Genomic DNA, 14,749 nt, shown 5'->3' on the forward strand with positions numbered 1-14,749 from the left:
ATACTCTTTAGAATGACTTTGTGTATTATTCTTGATTAAATGTAATATTTGTTTTACTCCCCAGCTGTTCCTTCTTGTGGTCTGGAACTTTGAGCTCTACATGATTCCATTGGCTCTATTGCTGTTACTAGTTTGGAATTATTTCTTAATTGTATCGGGGAAGGATACTAGGATGCAAGATATGGTAAGTTGTCCTTCTGTTCCTGTTCCACTACTATCCAATTCCAATGTTTATCATGGAACAAAAATACCCCTAATAATATTACAGCATACTAATCGTATTTACTTGAAGTCACTCATTTTCACACATAAGTACCTTGTGATGTTGTCTATGGGTGGGTCATGTTGGATATTTCTGTTAAACAAAAATACAGAACATTTGACAAAACTAGTTACAACACAATGAGGTGGATGGGTACTTTGATTCCACACACCCTGTGTATCCTTTGGAACTTCTAAAAAGTGGTGCTATAAGGATGCACCTAGTCTACTTATGGAAAATCTAACGCTTCCAAACAGGTAGGTGCCCACACAATGTCGGTCAATAGTATTTATTGCAAAACATCACACCTGATCGTAGCAATAGCAGAGAATAAACCCTGATCTTCCAAATATTTATTGAACATAACATTGATCAAAAAAACCTGTAAAGAAACTCAGTAAGGGATACAAATTACTATACTCTTACAACATTCCATTAACTTATAATGTTGAAACTTTAAATTTTCGTAAAGATAGATTTTTTTTTATATGGACGACTGATAAATACTGCATTGAAATCACAACGTAATTGGATGAAATCATAAGACAAACAAGAGACTAGCTTGTCTTATCAATAAAACTATTTTTGGAAAAATGTTTCAATGATCAGAGCTTTGAACTCCATATCTTGCCATTTCCCATCTCCCATTTTTGTCAGTGGCTGATGGAAATAGGCATCTTCTCACATGCTGCATTACCGATGCGTCTGTTAGCTCATTATACATGCCCAAGGTCATCAACATAGGATCCTGTTAACTTGTAAGATCGTCTACAGACCTTTTTAATGTACTTTTTACACATGAAAATGCAATAGAGATTCGGCTCCTGGCAGACGAGGATGCCAGAAGCTGAACACCATAATTAAGAAGAAACATGGAGTTTGGAGAGAGATAAAAGTAAGTATATCTACTTTACACCACTCCTTTAGGGCGCAACTACGAAAGAAAGCATGCTACGTAGGGGGAGTTTGCAAACAACAAATGCAAAAGCCTCAAACGACAGTACAACTTCAACAGCTGGTATGCATTGATAGGGTCAGCGAGTTATTTCATTGTATACTATCGTTCGTTTTAATGTACATTGTTGCACTTTGTGACAACACACATTGGCTATTGGTATCCATGACATAGCACCCAGATCAGTGCTCATTCTCTGTTGCACATGAATTCACAATACATTTACATTATATATATTTATTTTTTCCCAATTATTATAGCCACTAAGCTTGCGGAAAATATGTTCAATATCAGGAGGTAGTAGTTATAAAATGGTTTGTTAATGTTTAATAATGTTTAATAAATCAAATAATTGTTGTTTATTAATCCGTAATATGCCCTGCTTCAAATACATGGCATATTAGGGGTCAACGTGTTGAATGTATGCATTAATTTATTATAAAATGTTATATTTGCTTTCGAATTATATTTTTTATATTTATATATATATATATATATATACACAAGTCCACTGGTGTTTTATTTTTTTATCTTCAGTCAGTTCTCGGTTTAGGTACAAATATTAATTAATTGCAATGTTGATACACCAGAGGAGTATTGTAGAATGCCAGAAATAGTGATGTCTTAATATCTTTGCTGGTTGCTCAAATTGGTAGCCACAGGCATAAAATAGATAAGATACACTGAAAGTTCTCGCTACGCTATGGTTGAAGAAGTGTCGGAGATTTTCTTGGATATGAACATACGGCTAAATATTTCAGTAACTGCCCCCTAACGCACAGTAATCTACATGAGAGACCTCTCTTACTGTAGGGTTTTGGATGAAGTGCAAGATGTTTCTCAAGTAGCTCTAAATATTGGAAGTGACATAACAATGTTCTGGAGTTTTTGTTTTGTACACAGAATCGGTTTAAAGTGCTTGATAATCAGTCCTTAACAGGCAATTATGTTGCTCATCGCTTATTAGCTTTCAAAAGTGGATTTTCAGTCTCGATAAACGCAATATCTACATATTTAATCCTTCAAGAGCAATTTATGTTTCAATGGAACAGTCTTTCACATTCAGCTACCTTTCCAACGGAAGTAAAAGTAGCATACTGTAAAAACATTTTTTTTTATAGTTTATTTTGTTGTTTGTTTTGTTTATTTTTTGCATTGTGCTTTTAGAAAATGTATTTTCAGAATCTGCATTTTTTTCTTTGTCTAACCTTAGCTCAGATTAGCTAGAAGTGTTAGATGAGTCCTTTGTACGCACAGAATCTTTGCTAAGATAAGATTTGGTAAATCTCCATGAGTTATCAATGATAGGATATGAGTCTTCAGTTGAAAATGTTGCCTGTTTGCAGTATTGGGGATCAGAGATTTACTTTAAAGAACCACTATAGTGCCAGGAAAACATACTCGTTTTCCTGGCACTATAGGGTCTTTGGGTCCGCCCCATCCTCAGGGTCCCACTCCCGCCGGGCTCAAGAGGGGTTAAGGGGTTAATCACTTACCTTTCTCCAGCGCCAGGCTCCATCGACGCTGGGGCTCTCCTCCCTCTTCCGACGTCATCCGCCAAATGCACATGCGCGGCAAGAGCCGCGCGCGCATTCAATCAGTCCATAGGAAAGCACTTCTCAATGCTTTCCTATGGATGTCAGCGTCTTCTCACTATGAAAATCACAGTGAGAAGCGCTTCCATGTTTACAGCTGCAGGGTTAACCCTAGATGGGCCTGGCACCCAGACCACTTCATTGAGCTGAACTGGTATGGGTGCCTATAGTGGTCCTTTTATATGCTCTTGGACATTTGAGAAATTGTGAGATATAATTCCTATCACTGGTTACAGAGCAAAGGTGCACATATAACTATGACCAATGCCTTATAGCGTCTCCGATACCTAAGGCTTCATGACGCACTAAATATATGCAGGCATACAACCTTAAAAATGTGTCATTTATTCTAAACCAGGATAAAAGGAGTCTTGGGGAACAATAATTGTTTTTAGTAATTCAAAAGACCAAGTCATCAGCTGGATGAGATTGAAGGGAGTCACCACAGCAACCTTAGTGCAAGCTCCCATTAAGCCAACACGGATTATCCCCTAGCTCTAGGAATGTCGTAATCATAAACATCCCCTAGCTGTAAACCTAAGTACCCCATAACACTACGTACCTCTTGTGACAGATCCCTCTGTCTTCGAACTATAGTACTATCCCGGTTGATTCGTGTGGATTCGTGTAATTGCCTGTCCGTACTTCCCCGTTCGTTTATTTGTTAATCTACCGAACAAACCCAGAAGAGGAGTGTGCTACTGGTTAAACTATTGGCCCCAATTCGAACGTTGTGGTTAACCGCAGACACCTCTTAATTGAAACCGTATGCTGGGTGGTCGTCGTTTGTATGCCGACCACTAGGCGGCGGCCATCTTAGATGCAGGAATACACAGCGGTGTTCGTCGACAAACTTATGGAACCCAAAACTGACACTTTTTCTCCTGAACACCGCTGAAACCGCCGACCTCCATTCCTCCGGCATACGAACACCGGTCCATTCGGGACTTTTATTGCGCGAATGGACTTAATCCAGATAGCCATCCCATGGAGCCCTTCCTATACCGAAAGAACAGTGTGAAAGATTTTGGCTCCATGGCGAATGAACTGTGTGTATTGGATCTGAGCGCCATTCGGTAATAATGTGCGTTCAGATCTAGGCTATCTGGGGATACGTTATATGTACTGAATACATTCGGTAGTTTTACAGTTATGGAATTTTATGTATTTTTACTGTATCATTCAAAATGGCGTTTTGCCTCTATCCATGGAGATAATTGGATTTCTTCCCAATTATTTCCAGGATAGAGAGGAGGGGTTTATGCCTGAGCCACTGTGATTGGCTAATGTACCATACTTGTCCCAGTCTTCCCTAGGGGAGTGTCCACCAGGTGGGAGACCTGCATAAATACCGGGCATGAAGCCCTCAATAAATCAGATTCCTGTTTTACACTCAAGACGGAGCTTGGTCTCGTGTTTGGGGGAATTGCTACTTTGGAGTATTCTTTTGCCTGTTCCAGGAGAGAAGGAGTTTGCATGATTCTCCGTTCGGGAGTTTGGAGCATTCCCTGGTATTCAGGTCGGGAGTTTGGCGGCCTACAGTAACTGTGCCCATGTCTCTAAAAGGGGGAAGATCTACTAAACGGCGGTTTTCACTCCTTTATGCCGGGAGTGTCTTAACACCTCTAACCTAAATATACCACATACAACTGCTTGTAAAAGCATACTTTATCGTTGATGCACACATGACGATTGACAAAAAAAAATATGCTATTAGATAGCATAACAAAATATCAATTTACTAGATAAACCCCCAAGAAAATATGCATGTAATTTGTTTTGCAAATTTTCTTTGGGTTTACATGAAATCTTGGCATTCAATAGCTGCAGATCTTGTATCTGCAGTCTTTACAAGCCCTCCCCTTCTAACCCCGCACAGACTTTCTGTGGCTGCCAATCACAAACTTCCCAATGCAGCTCATTGAGAATTGTTGGCAAGGCACTTGCCTGCCCCTTTAATTTAGCTCCACTAAGCAAACCAGAACAGGAAGCAACAGAACTGATTATCTGATTGACAGCTTGGGTGGGGGGTGTTTAGCAAGGTTCATTAATAAAACGTAATTAATTAAAACTGACACTTTTATAAAATAAAAAAAAATGTAAAATAAATGTCGGAAGTGCTTCATGCATTTGGAGTGTTCCTTTAACCCCTTAAGGACACATGACATGTGTGACATGTCATGATTCCCTTTTATTCCAGAAGATTGGTCCTTAAGGGGTTAAGGGTGTTGATATCATAAAGCATACTGACAACGTTTCTGGGCTATCCTCAGAATCTGCTGAGTTTCTAAGATTATTTTAGAATCTTGGGATCTCGTAATGCTCCACAAGATATCTGTTGTAAAGATAAACTGAGTGACTACGAACTATCATCAGCGCCGAAGCTCTAACGCTGAAAATTTTTCATAAATCAGTAGCGAAACATGAAAATGTCAACTTAATCAAGCATTTAAATTTTATTAATCAGGCCTAATTTTTATGAGTGCAAATAATCGCTGAAGCTGGACAAATGTGTTCTAGACCCGCATAAGAAACATAATTTTAATATTTAATGGGCTGATGAATTTAAATGGAGAATTATCTTTATGAAACATGGTCTTTATAATTCGCCATTAAATGTGAAATGAAGAAATCAACATAAATCTTACATAAAGGTTGCTTAACTAAGTGTTGGCACTATAAATATTACAAGTGTATTAGATACTAATTTAGCCATCAGACTGCACACTACGTAAAGAGAGAATGAATGCATTTTTCTGTGAATTTCATCTGCTGAAACCCCCAACTAACACCGTTTGAAATGTAAAATGTAACAATGTATTTCCATGATATTAGAAGTAAGTAGTTCTACTCGGAAAAATAACAGAACAGAATACATTATTATACAAAGGTCAAGCTGATTACAAAACAGGGCACATTGATATGGGTCTAGAAAAAACGATTTAACTGCTAATAATGGAGTGTAATCAATAGCGTCTATTTTATCAACTGACTATAGTCAGAGAGCGTTGGATTATTTAAACACAGAGTTGGAAAATGTGCTTTGCAAATTTAATGTGTGTGTGTACACTCACATTGAAATCAATAACAGTAACTGTAAAAATAGAGATTATTCATTAGAGGAACACTAATATAATGTATTCCTGACACTATAGTCCTGATATGGCTGGTCAGATGACCGGCCCCCATCCGATTGCGCTGAAAAGGTGGTTTTACTTACCTTTTCTCCCATACCACGATGGTCGCATTGCAGCTGGCTCCACCTCCATGGCTCCACCTCCATGATCAGTGGCATACCTACCACGGCCGCAGGGGTCGCAGTTGCGACTGGGCCCCCTCACTCCAGACTGTGTGTCTGAGTGTGTGTGTATGTGTCTGAATGTGTGTGTGTGTGTGTGTGTGTGTGTGTGTGTTGTGAGTGTATGTGTGTGTGTCTGAATGTGTGTGTGTGTGTGTGTGTGTTTGTGAATGTATGTGTGTGTGTCTGAGTGTGTGTATGTGTGTGTATGTGTGTCTGATTGTGTATGTCTGTGTGTGTATGTGTGTCTGATTGTGTGTGCCTGTGAGTGTATGCGTGTCTGTGAGTGTATGTGTCTGAGTGTGTGTTTGTGTCTGTGCGTATATTTGTGTATATGTGAGTGTGTGTATATAAGTGTATGTGTGTGTCTGTAAGTGCATGTGTGTGTCTGTATGTATGCGTGTGCGTGTGTGTGTGTGTATGTCTGTGTGTCTGTATGTGTGTGTGTGTGTATCTATGTGTGTCTGTATGTATGTCTGTATGTATGGGTCTCTGTGTGTATGTGTGTGTCTGTATGTATGTGTGTGTCTACATGTATGTCTCTGTGTGTGCGTCTACATGTATGTGTCTGTGTGTGTGTCTATGTGTATCTGTTTGTCTGCATGTGTGGGGTTAGGGACGTGTGGAGGGGCGGGGACGTATGGGGTGGGAGGTAGATGTATGGGGGGGGCTCCAGGGCAATTTTCGCACCGGGGCACCATGGTTTCTGGTTACACCTGTGGCTGAGATCATCATTTTTGATGCTTGATGATCTCAGTCAATCCCATAGGAAAGCATTCGGAGGCTGTCGCACATACGCGTCAATATTGCCTCTCCTACAGAGTTAAGTGCATTTAGGCTAAATAGACAATGAGATTGGGTGAGAGTACAAACATGGAAAGACATCATGGGATGATCTTATACCATACATTTTCATGGGACATCTTACTATAATCATTAGGACTTAATAAGATATACCTCAAATTTAAATAATTGTTGCTTTGACTTACTAAAATTGAATGTGTACCTCCATTGGTCGTGATGTCAGCAGAGGTGAAGATGACATTGGTGTCTAGAAGGCATTGTTGTTGGCTCTCTCAACCAAAAGTTTGCTGCAATCCTGTGACAAATGATATACTATCACAAATGAGACGCAGTTGTGTTTATATAGCGCGCAGGATTTGAAGCTACCCCGGCCAGTTTTTAGACAACTGACGAATTTACTTTTTGAGATATACTAAAAAAATAAAAGGGTGCTCAAAAGAAATGTCAAACTACAACTTAGAATTGCAATATATCATAGAGGTTGCAGTTCTAAAAGAGCTACCCTTTGGGTACCCCTCCTGTAAAACATGGATAGCACCCTACCACTTGCATAGTACCCTGCGCCTAAACCACATCCTAAATGTTTTGACTTTCAGCATCATCACACACACAGACACAGTACGATGACGCTGAACGCTGTTAATGTAGCTTCCCCATTTTGGCTTTATTTTTTTGACACAGTGTATATTATCATGTCTGAGGCTGTATTTACCTAATTTTAAGACCTGCTAAACCATAGAATTTAATTAAAGTAAGTGTACCTTTTTCCCCCATGACTGTATATTTTTATGGTTACATGTAAAAAAAAAAAGAAAAGACAGTATACGGTCTATCTGTATTATCCACATTTTCCTGTATCATAAACCGTGATCTGTGATTACATTCCTTGCAGTACTAATGATCCGTGCAGCACTTGATCAGAAGATGTTGAATCGGGGAAGCATTCCTGTTAACTCCTCCTTTCTTCATTATTAATTCACCAATGAAACTGCAAAATTACATTCATTTTGCCGCAGAGTAAAATAGCTCTATTTGAGCTCATTTAGGGAACTCGGGAAGTGCTTGCAGATGCCAGAATTAATGTGTTTCAAATCTGCTGTGTGAATATGAAACCTATAATTAAGATATTAATGAATGCGGCCTAAAATACATTCTCTTCAAGTGCCAGGCAGTGATGCACACAACATAAACACATTTTATGTTACATTGGAATGCTTTTTGGGACAGGATCGCCTCTTTGAAGCCAGTGTCCAGATAGATGAAACTGTGGCAATAAACATATTGGCAAATAAACAGCGTTTTGTATCATTCATATTTTCCATCACCTATGTGTGTGTTTATAATAAATAACTGCAATTTGCTGCTAGTTAATAACAGAATATTATCCCTTCATATCTTAACGGAATTTTTCGTCACAGAAAAAAAAACAGAATTTAGCTTGAAATTGCTATGTAAATTTAAATAAATTAAAATTAGCATTAACCGTATCTCCACCCCAAATAGTGATTAGCACAATAGTTGTTTCTGTTGCAGTAAATCAATGGGCTCTTAACAATTAGAGTTCTAAAGTTCTGGAGTTCACTTCCTTGAGACAGTGCTCATCAACCCTCTCCTCAAGGCACAGCTAACAGTACAGAATTTAGTAGACATGTGCAATTCGTTTTGGTCCGAATAGGAATTCGGACAATTCGGACATTCGGGTACTTCCGAATGTCCAACGTGCCGAATTGCCGATGTTCCGAAGTTCTGAAATTACCGAAGTGCCGAAGTGTCGAAGTGCTGAAGTGCCGAAGTTCCGAAGTTGCCGAAGTTCCGAAGTGTCAAAGTACCGAAGTGCCGAAGTTCCGAAGCACAGTATTGCCTAAGTACTAATATACTTACCCAGTGAAAGAAGAAGAATGTTACATTGTATACAATTTTAAATAAAAAGTATACAAACATAGCCAGGATTCACCTGTATGCATTTGCAACACTTACAACAATCAAGTAACATACATTCATATAAAATGTAAGTTACTTGGCCAGTCAGTTTAATGACAGGAATGAATAAGTAGATAACTCCCTAATTCCCACGGTATTAGGGAGCTATCTACTAAAAGGCTGAAAGACCTAAATTGGTCTTTCAGCCAAATTTACTAATACTAAGTAAAGATTACTTAGTATTAGTAAATTATGCCCCTACTCGCTATAGCGCGAGTAGGGGCATGTCTATTAAACAGTGAGCAGCCTGTGGCTGCTCACTGTAACCCAAAAAAAACAAGCCCCACCCCTGAGTGGCGGGTGGGGGCCCTAATGTAAAATAATCGGGGGAGGACCTATTGTCCTCCGCCCGGGCCCCCACCCCTGAGCGGTGGGTGGGGGCCGGGGGGGCTTATTTTTGTTTTTGTTACAGTGAGCAGCCACAGGCTGCTCGCTGTTTAATAGACATGCCCCTACTCGCGCTATAGCGAGTAGGGGCATAATTTACTAATATTTTACCACCTGAGCGGTGGGTGGGGGCCCTACAGTAAAATAAGGGGGGGGCGACCTAGTGTCCTCCCCCCTGGCCCCCACCCCTCAGCGGCGGGTGGGGGCCCTAAATTCTAATAAGGAGGGGGACCTAAGGTCCTCCCCCCTGGCCCCCACTCTTGAGCGGCGGGTGGGGGCCCTAAAAAATGTCCCCTCCCCCCCCAGGTGACTAGGGGTCCCCAAACCCCTAGTCACCCACTCTCCCCCAATAAAAATGATCCCCCTACCTACCCCCCTCACCCTAAAAATAATGAGGGGAGACCTTTAACCCCTTAAGGACACATGACATGTGTGACATGTCATGATTCCCTTTTATTTCAGAAGTTTGGTCCTTAAGGGGTTAACTAAGAACCTGTTAAAAAAAATAAAACTTACCATTCAATGTTTTCTTTCTTCTAAAATCTTCTTTTTTTCAGCCCCCAAAAAGGGCAAATAAAAATCCATAATAACCAACGCAATTATAAAAAAAAAAAAAAAAAAACGAAATCCACCAATCAGAGTGCTCTGTGTCATTTTACACAGCGTGGGAAAGTTCTTTGGAATTTCCCCACGCTGTGTAATTTGACTCATAACTCTCTGATTAGTGGATTAAGTAACCAATCAGAGAGTTATGAGTCAAATTACACAGCGTGGGAAAATTCTAAAGAACTTTCCCACGCTGTGTAAAATGACACAGAGCACTGTGATTGGTGGATTTCAAACCAACCAATCAAAGTGCTGTGACAGGTAAATGTAGAGACTTACCTGTCAGTCTCTTCATTTACCTGTCAGAGCACTCTGATTGGATGGCTTAAACGCACCAATCAGAGTGCTCTGAGCCTAATTGCAGGGCGGGGCAAGGCTTTATAAGCCTTCCCCCGCCCTGCAGAGCTCAGTCTGCGCGTAGCCCTCCATGGGTGAAGATGGATTATTATTTTTTGCCCTCGTTTTTTATTTATTTTATTTTTTATATAATTGCGTCGGTTATTATGGTTTTTTATTTGTCCTTTTTTGGGGCTGAAAAAAGAAGATTTTAGAAGAAAGAAAACATCGAATGGTAAGTTTTATTTATTTTTTTACAGGTACTTAGTTAAAGGTCCCCCCTTCATTAGTTTTTAGGGTGAGGGGGGTAGGTAGGGGGGTATGTTTTATTGGGGGGAGGGGGTGACTAGGGGTTTGGGGACCCCTAGTAACCTGGGGGGGATATTTTTTTTAGGGCCCCCACCTGCCGCTCAGGGGTGGGGGCCAGGGAGGAGGACCTTAGGTCCCCCCCCCCTTATTAGTATTTAGGGCCCCCACCAGCTGCTGAGGGGTATTTAGGTCCCCCCTTATTACAATTTAGGGCCCCCACCCGCCGCTCAGGGGTGGGGGCCAGGTGGGAGGACATTAGGTCCCCCCCTTATTAGTATTTAGGGCCCCCACCCGCCGCTGAGGGGTGGGAGCCAGGGGGAGGACACTAGGTCCCCCCCCCTTATTCTTGTTTAGGGCCCCCACCCACCGCTCAGGTGTGGGGGCCAGGGGGGAGGACACTAGGTCCCCCCCTTATTCTAGTTTAGGGCCACCACCCATCGCTCAGGGGGGAGGACATTAGGTCCCCCCCTTATTAGTTTTTAGGACCCCCACCAGCCGCTCAGGGGTGGGGGCCAGGGGGGGAGGACATTAGGTCCCCCCCTTATTAGTATTTAGGGCCCCCACCCGCCGCTCAAGGGTGGGGGCCGGGGGCACTATTTTTCTTTTTTTTAAACAGTGAGCAGTCATAGGCTGCTCACTGTTTACTAGACATGCCCCTACTCGCGGTATAGCGAGTAGGGGCAACATTTACTAATACAAAGTAATTTTTACTTGGTATTAGTACATTTGTCTGAAAGACCAATTTAGGTCTTTCAGCCTTTTGGTAGATAACTCCCTGATACCGTGGGAATTAGGGAGTTATCTACCAAGCGGCTGCAAGAGAAGTCCTGAGGTGCCGAAGTCCTGAAATTCCGAAATGCCGAAGTTCCTAAGTGCCGAAGTTGCCGAAGTGTCGAAGTTCCGAAGTGCCGAAGTTCCGAAGTGCTGAAGCGCCGAAGTTCCGAAGTTGCCGAATTTCCGAACTGTCGAAGTTCCAAAGTGCTGAAGTGCCGAAGTTGCCGAAGTTCCGAAGTCTTGAAGTGTCGAATTGCCAAAGTCCCGAATTGTGAAAATCCGGAATTTCTGAATGCCGAACCGAACCAAATTTTTTTCCCATGCACATGCCTAGAATTTAGGGATTACTTTGGTGTGTCAAAGGTGTTTAGAAAAAGGGGGGGGGGGGAAGCACCTTAGAGTCTAAGGTGTTTCTAGTTTTTTTTTTTGTAACACCTTAGAAACACCCAGGTAATCCCTAAATCCTGAACTGTTAGCTGTGCTTTGAGTTGAGGGTTGAGAAGCACTGTCTCATCAGGTTGTGTCTTCATTTCTTATGGGTGCATTTAAGGGTTGCACACAATCTTTGCAACCAATGGTAACTGTGTACGGATTATTTTAAATTATTAGAGGAATATAAACTAATAGAGAAATTAATTTAAGTGGCCACAGTGGAATTCCATACCTGTCATCTATAAATTTGTATTGTGCATAAATGGGGTGAACCCCCCTCATGGCAAATGTATGAAATAATAGCTTTAATGCATTCTTCTGGAATAGGAGTCAACATAATGGTAAATATCAACTGGAGAAGAAAGCACATTAAAAGGACACTCTACGCACATAAAGCCTTTCAGTTGACAAAAATACCCCCAGCAAATGTTTCTTCCTCGTCTGTTAGATCCATGATGCTTGCGCACACCTCCTTCCTGCCCTGTATTACACTGTATTGAGAAGCATTAGAAAGTCAAAAGCATGCTCGCGTGCACACATGCTGTACACCAGCAGAGAGGCTTTTTTTTGCAGGTAAAACAGGGAAGCACTTTCCAAAGGATGCAGACAAGAAATCTGCAGCTTTTGCAATCTGTTTTGCGATATACTTAAAATAATGCAAACATAGATGCATGCATGTCATTCGATCGAGGGTACATATATAATATCAGTTTAGTTAAAATTATTTGTTAAACTAATTTGCATATGCCCACCCAGAATCCTTTGCAGTAGTAACATCACTGCAGATTTGGGATTCCTTTGGGAAAAGCAAGTCTTATGGCTTAGACTGGTGTGGAGATTTTTGTTTAACATTGTATTAACTATCCACAGAAAAAAATTGTGTTTGAAAACCACTTCCAGCTGAAGTCTGTGTATAGTAAATACAATGTTAAACAAAAATCTGCACATCAGTCAAGCCATAAGACTTGCTTTTCCCACAGGAATCACAAATCTGCAGTGATGTTACTACCGCAAAGGATTCTGGGTGGGCATATGCAAATTAGTTTAACAAAGAATCAAATTTTTGCCTCATTCCATTTTAAACATGGATTCCTTTGAGTCTGTGTTTGCTGTATACAACAGCTTTGAAACACAATTTAGGAAAAGATGCAAAGCCAGTGAACCACTTATGGACAGCTGTTTCATTGTTAATGCAAATCATCAGCATGAGGTTGGTTACTGGTTTGCCATTAAGCTGTTTTAATTTCCCCAACAAAACCTTTTTGGTTTTTGCTTCCCAAGCACTACAAAGCCTTAATAGCAAACCAGTAACCGACCTCATGCTGATGATAGCTAGCCAGTTACCAACCTCATGCTGATGATAGCTAGCCAGTAACCAACTTCATGCTGATGATAGCTAGCCAGTAACCAACCTCATACTGATGATAGCAAACCAGTAACCAACCTCATGGTGATGAGGTTGGTTACTAGACAGTAACCAACCTCATGCTGATGATAGCTAGCCAGTAACCAACCTCATGCTGATGATAGCAAACCAGTAACCAACCTCATGCTGATGATAGCTAGCCAGTAACCAACCTCATGCTGATGATAGCTAGCCAGTAACCAACCTCATGCTATTGATAGCTAACCAGTAACCAACCTCATGCTGATGATAGCTAGCCAGTAACCAACCTCATGCTGATGATAGCTAGCCAGTAACCAACCTCATGCTATTGATAGCAAACCAGTAACCAACCTCATGCTGATGATAGCTAGCCAGTAACCACCCTCATGCTGATGATAGCTACCAAGTAACCAACCTCATGTTGATTATAGCTAGCCAGTAACAAACCTCATGCTGATGATAGCTAGCCAGTAACCAACCTCATGCTGATGATAGCTAGCCAGTAACCAACCTCATGCTGATGATAGCTAGCCAGTAACCAACCTCATGCTGATGATAGTAAACCAGTAACCAACCTCATGCTGATGATAGCTAGCCAGTAACCAACCTCATGCTGATGATAGCTAGCCAGTAACCAACCTCATGCTGATGATAGCTAGCCAGTAACCAACCTCATGCTGATGATAGCAAACCAGTAACCAACCTCATGCTGATGATAGCTAGCCAGTAACCAACCTCATGCTGATGATAGCTAGCCAGTAACCAATCTCATGTTGATGATAGCTAGCCAGTAACCAACCTCATGCTGATGATAGCTAGCCAGTAACCAACCTCATGCTGATGATAGCTAGCCAGTAACCAACCTCATGTTGATGATAGCTAGCCAGTAACCAACCTCATGCTGATGATAGCTAGCCAGTAACCAACCTCATGCTGATGATAGCTAGCCAGTAACCAACCTCATGCTATTGATAGCAAACCAGTAACCAACCTCATGCTGATGATAGCTAGCCAGTAACCAACCTCATGCTGATGATAGCTAGCTAGTAACCAACCTCATGTTGATTATAGCTAGCCAGTAACCAACCTCATGCTGATGATAGCTAGCCAGTAACCAACCTCATACTGATGATAGCTAGCCAGTAACCAACCTCATGCTGATGATAGCTAGCCAGTAACCAACCTCCTGCTGATGATAGCAAACCAGTAACCAACCTCATGCTGATGATAGCTAGCCAGTAACCAACCTCATGCTGGTGATAGCAAACAGGTAACCAACCTCATGCGGATGATAGCTAGCCAATTACCAACCTCATGCTGATGATAGCTAGCCAGTAACCAACCTCATGCTAATTATAGCTAGCCTGTAACCAACCTCATTCTGATGATAGCTAGCCAGTAACCAACCTCATGCTGATGATAGCTAGCCAGTAACCAACCTCATGCTGATGATAGCAAACCAGTAACCAACCTCATGCTGATGATAGCTAGCCAGTAACCAACCTCATGCTGATGATAGCTAGCCAGTAACCAACCTCATGCTATTGATAGCAAACCAGTAACCAACCTCATGCTGATGATAGCTAGCCAGTAACCAACCTCATGCTGATGATAGCTAGCCAGT

The 14,749-nt window shown here is 41.4% G+C and overlaps 1 protein-coding gene across 1 annotated transcript in view; it reads left to right on the forward strand.

The window, feature by feature from the left end:
• The window catches only part of MCTP1 (multiple C2 and transmembrane domain containing 1), a 680,185-nt gene that overhangs the window by 561,091 nt on the left and 104,345 nt on the right, over nucleotides 1-14,749 (forward strand). The window contains exon 16 of the mRNA XM_063453691.1: nucleotides 65-184. Coding sequence (XP_063309761.1) covers nucleotides 65-184 — 120 coding nt within the window. The remainder of the gene's footprint in view (nucleotides 1-64; nucleotides 185-14,749) is intronic.

The sequence above is a fragment of the Pelobates fuscus genome, chromosome 5 (genome assembly GCF_036172605.1).
Source record: "Pelobates fuscus isolate aPelFus1 chromosome 5, aPelFus1.pri, whole genome shotgun sequence".
Lineage (NCBI taxonomy): Eukaryota > Metazoa > Chordata > Amphibia > Anura > Pelobatidae > Pelobates > Pelobates fuscus.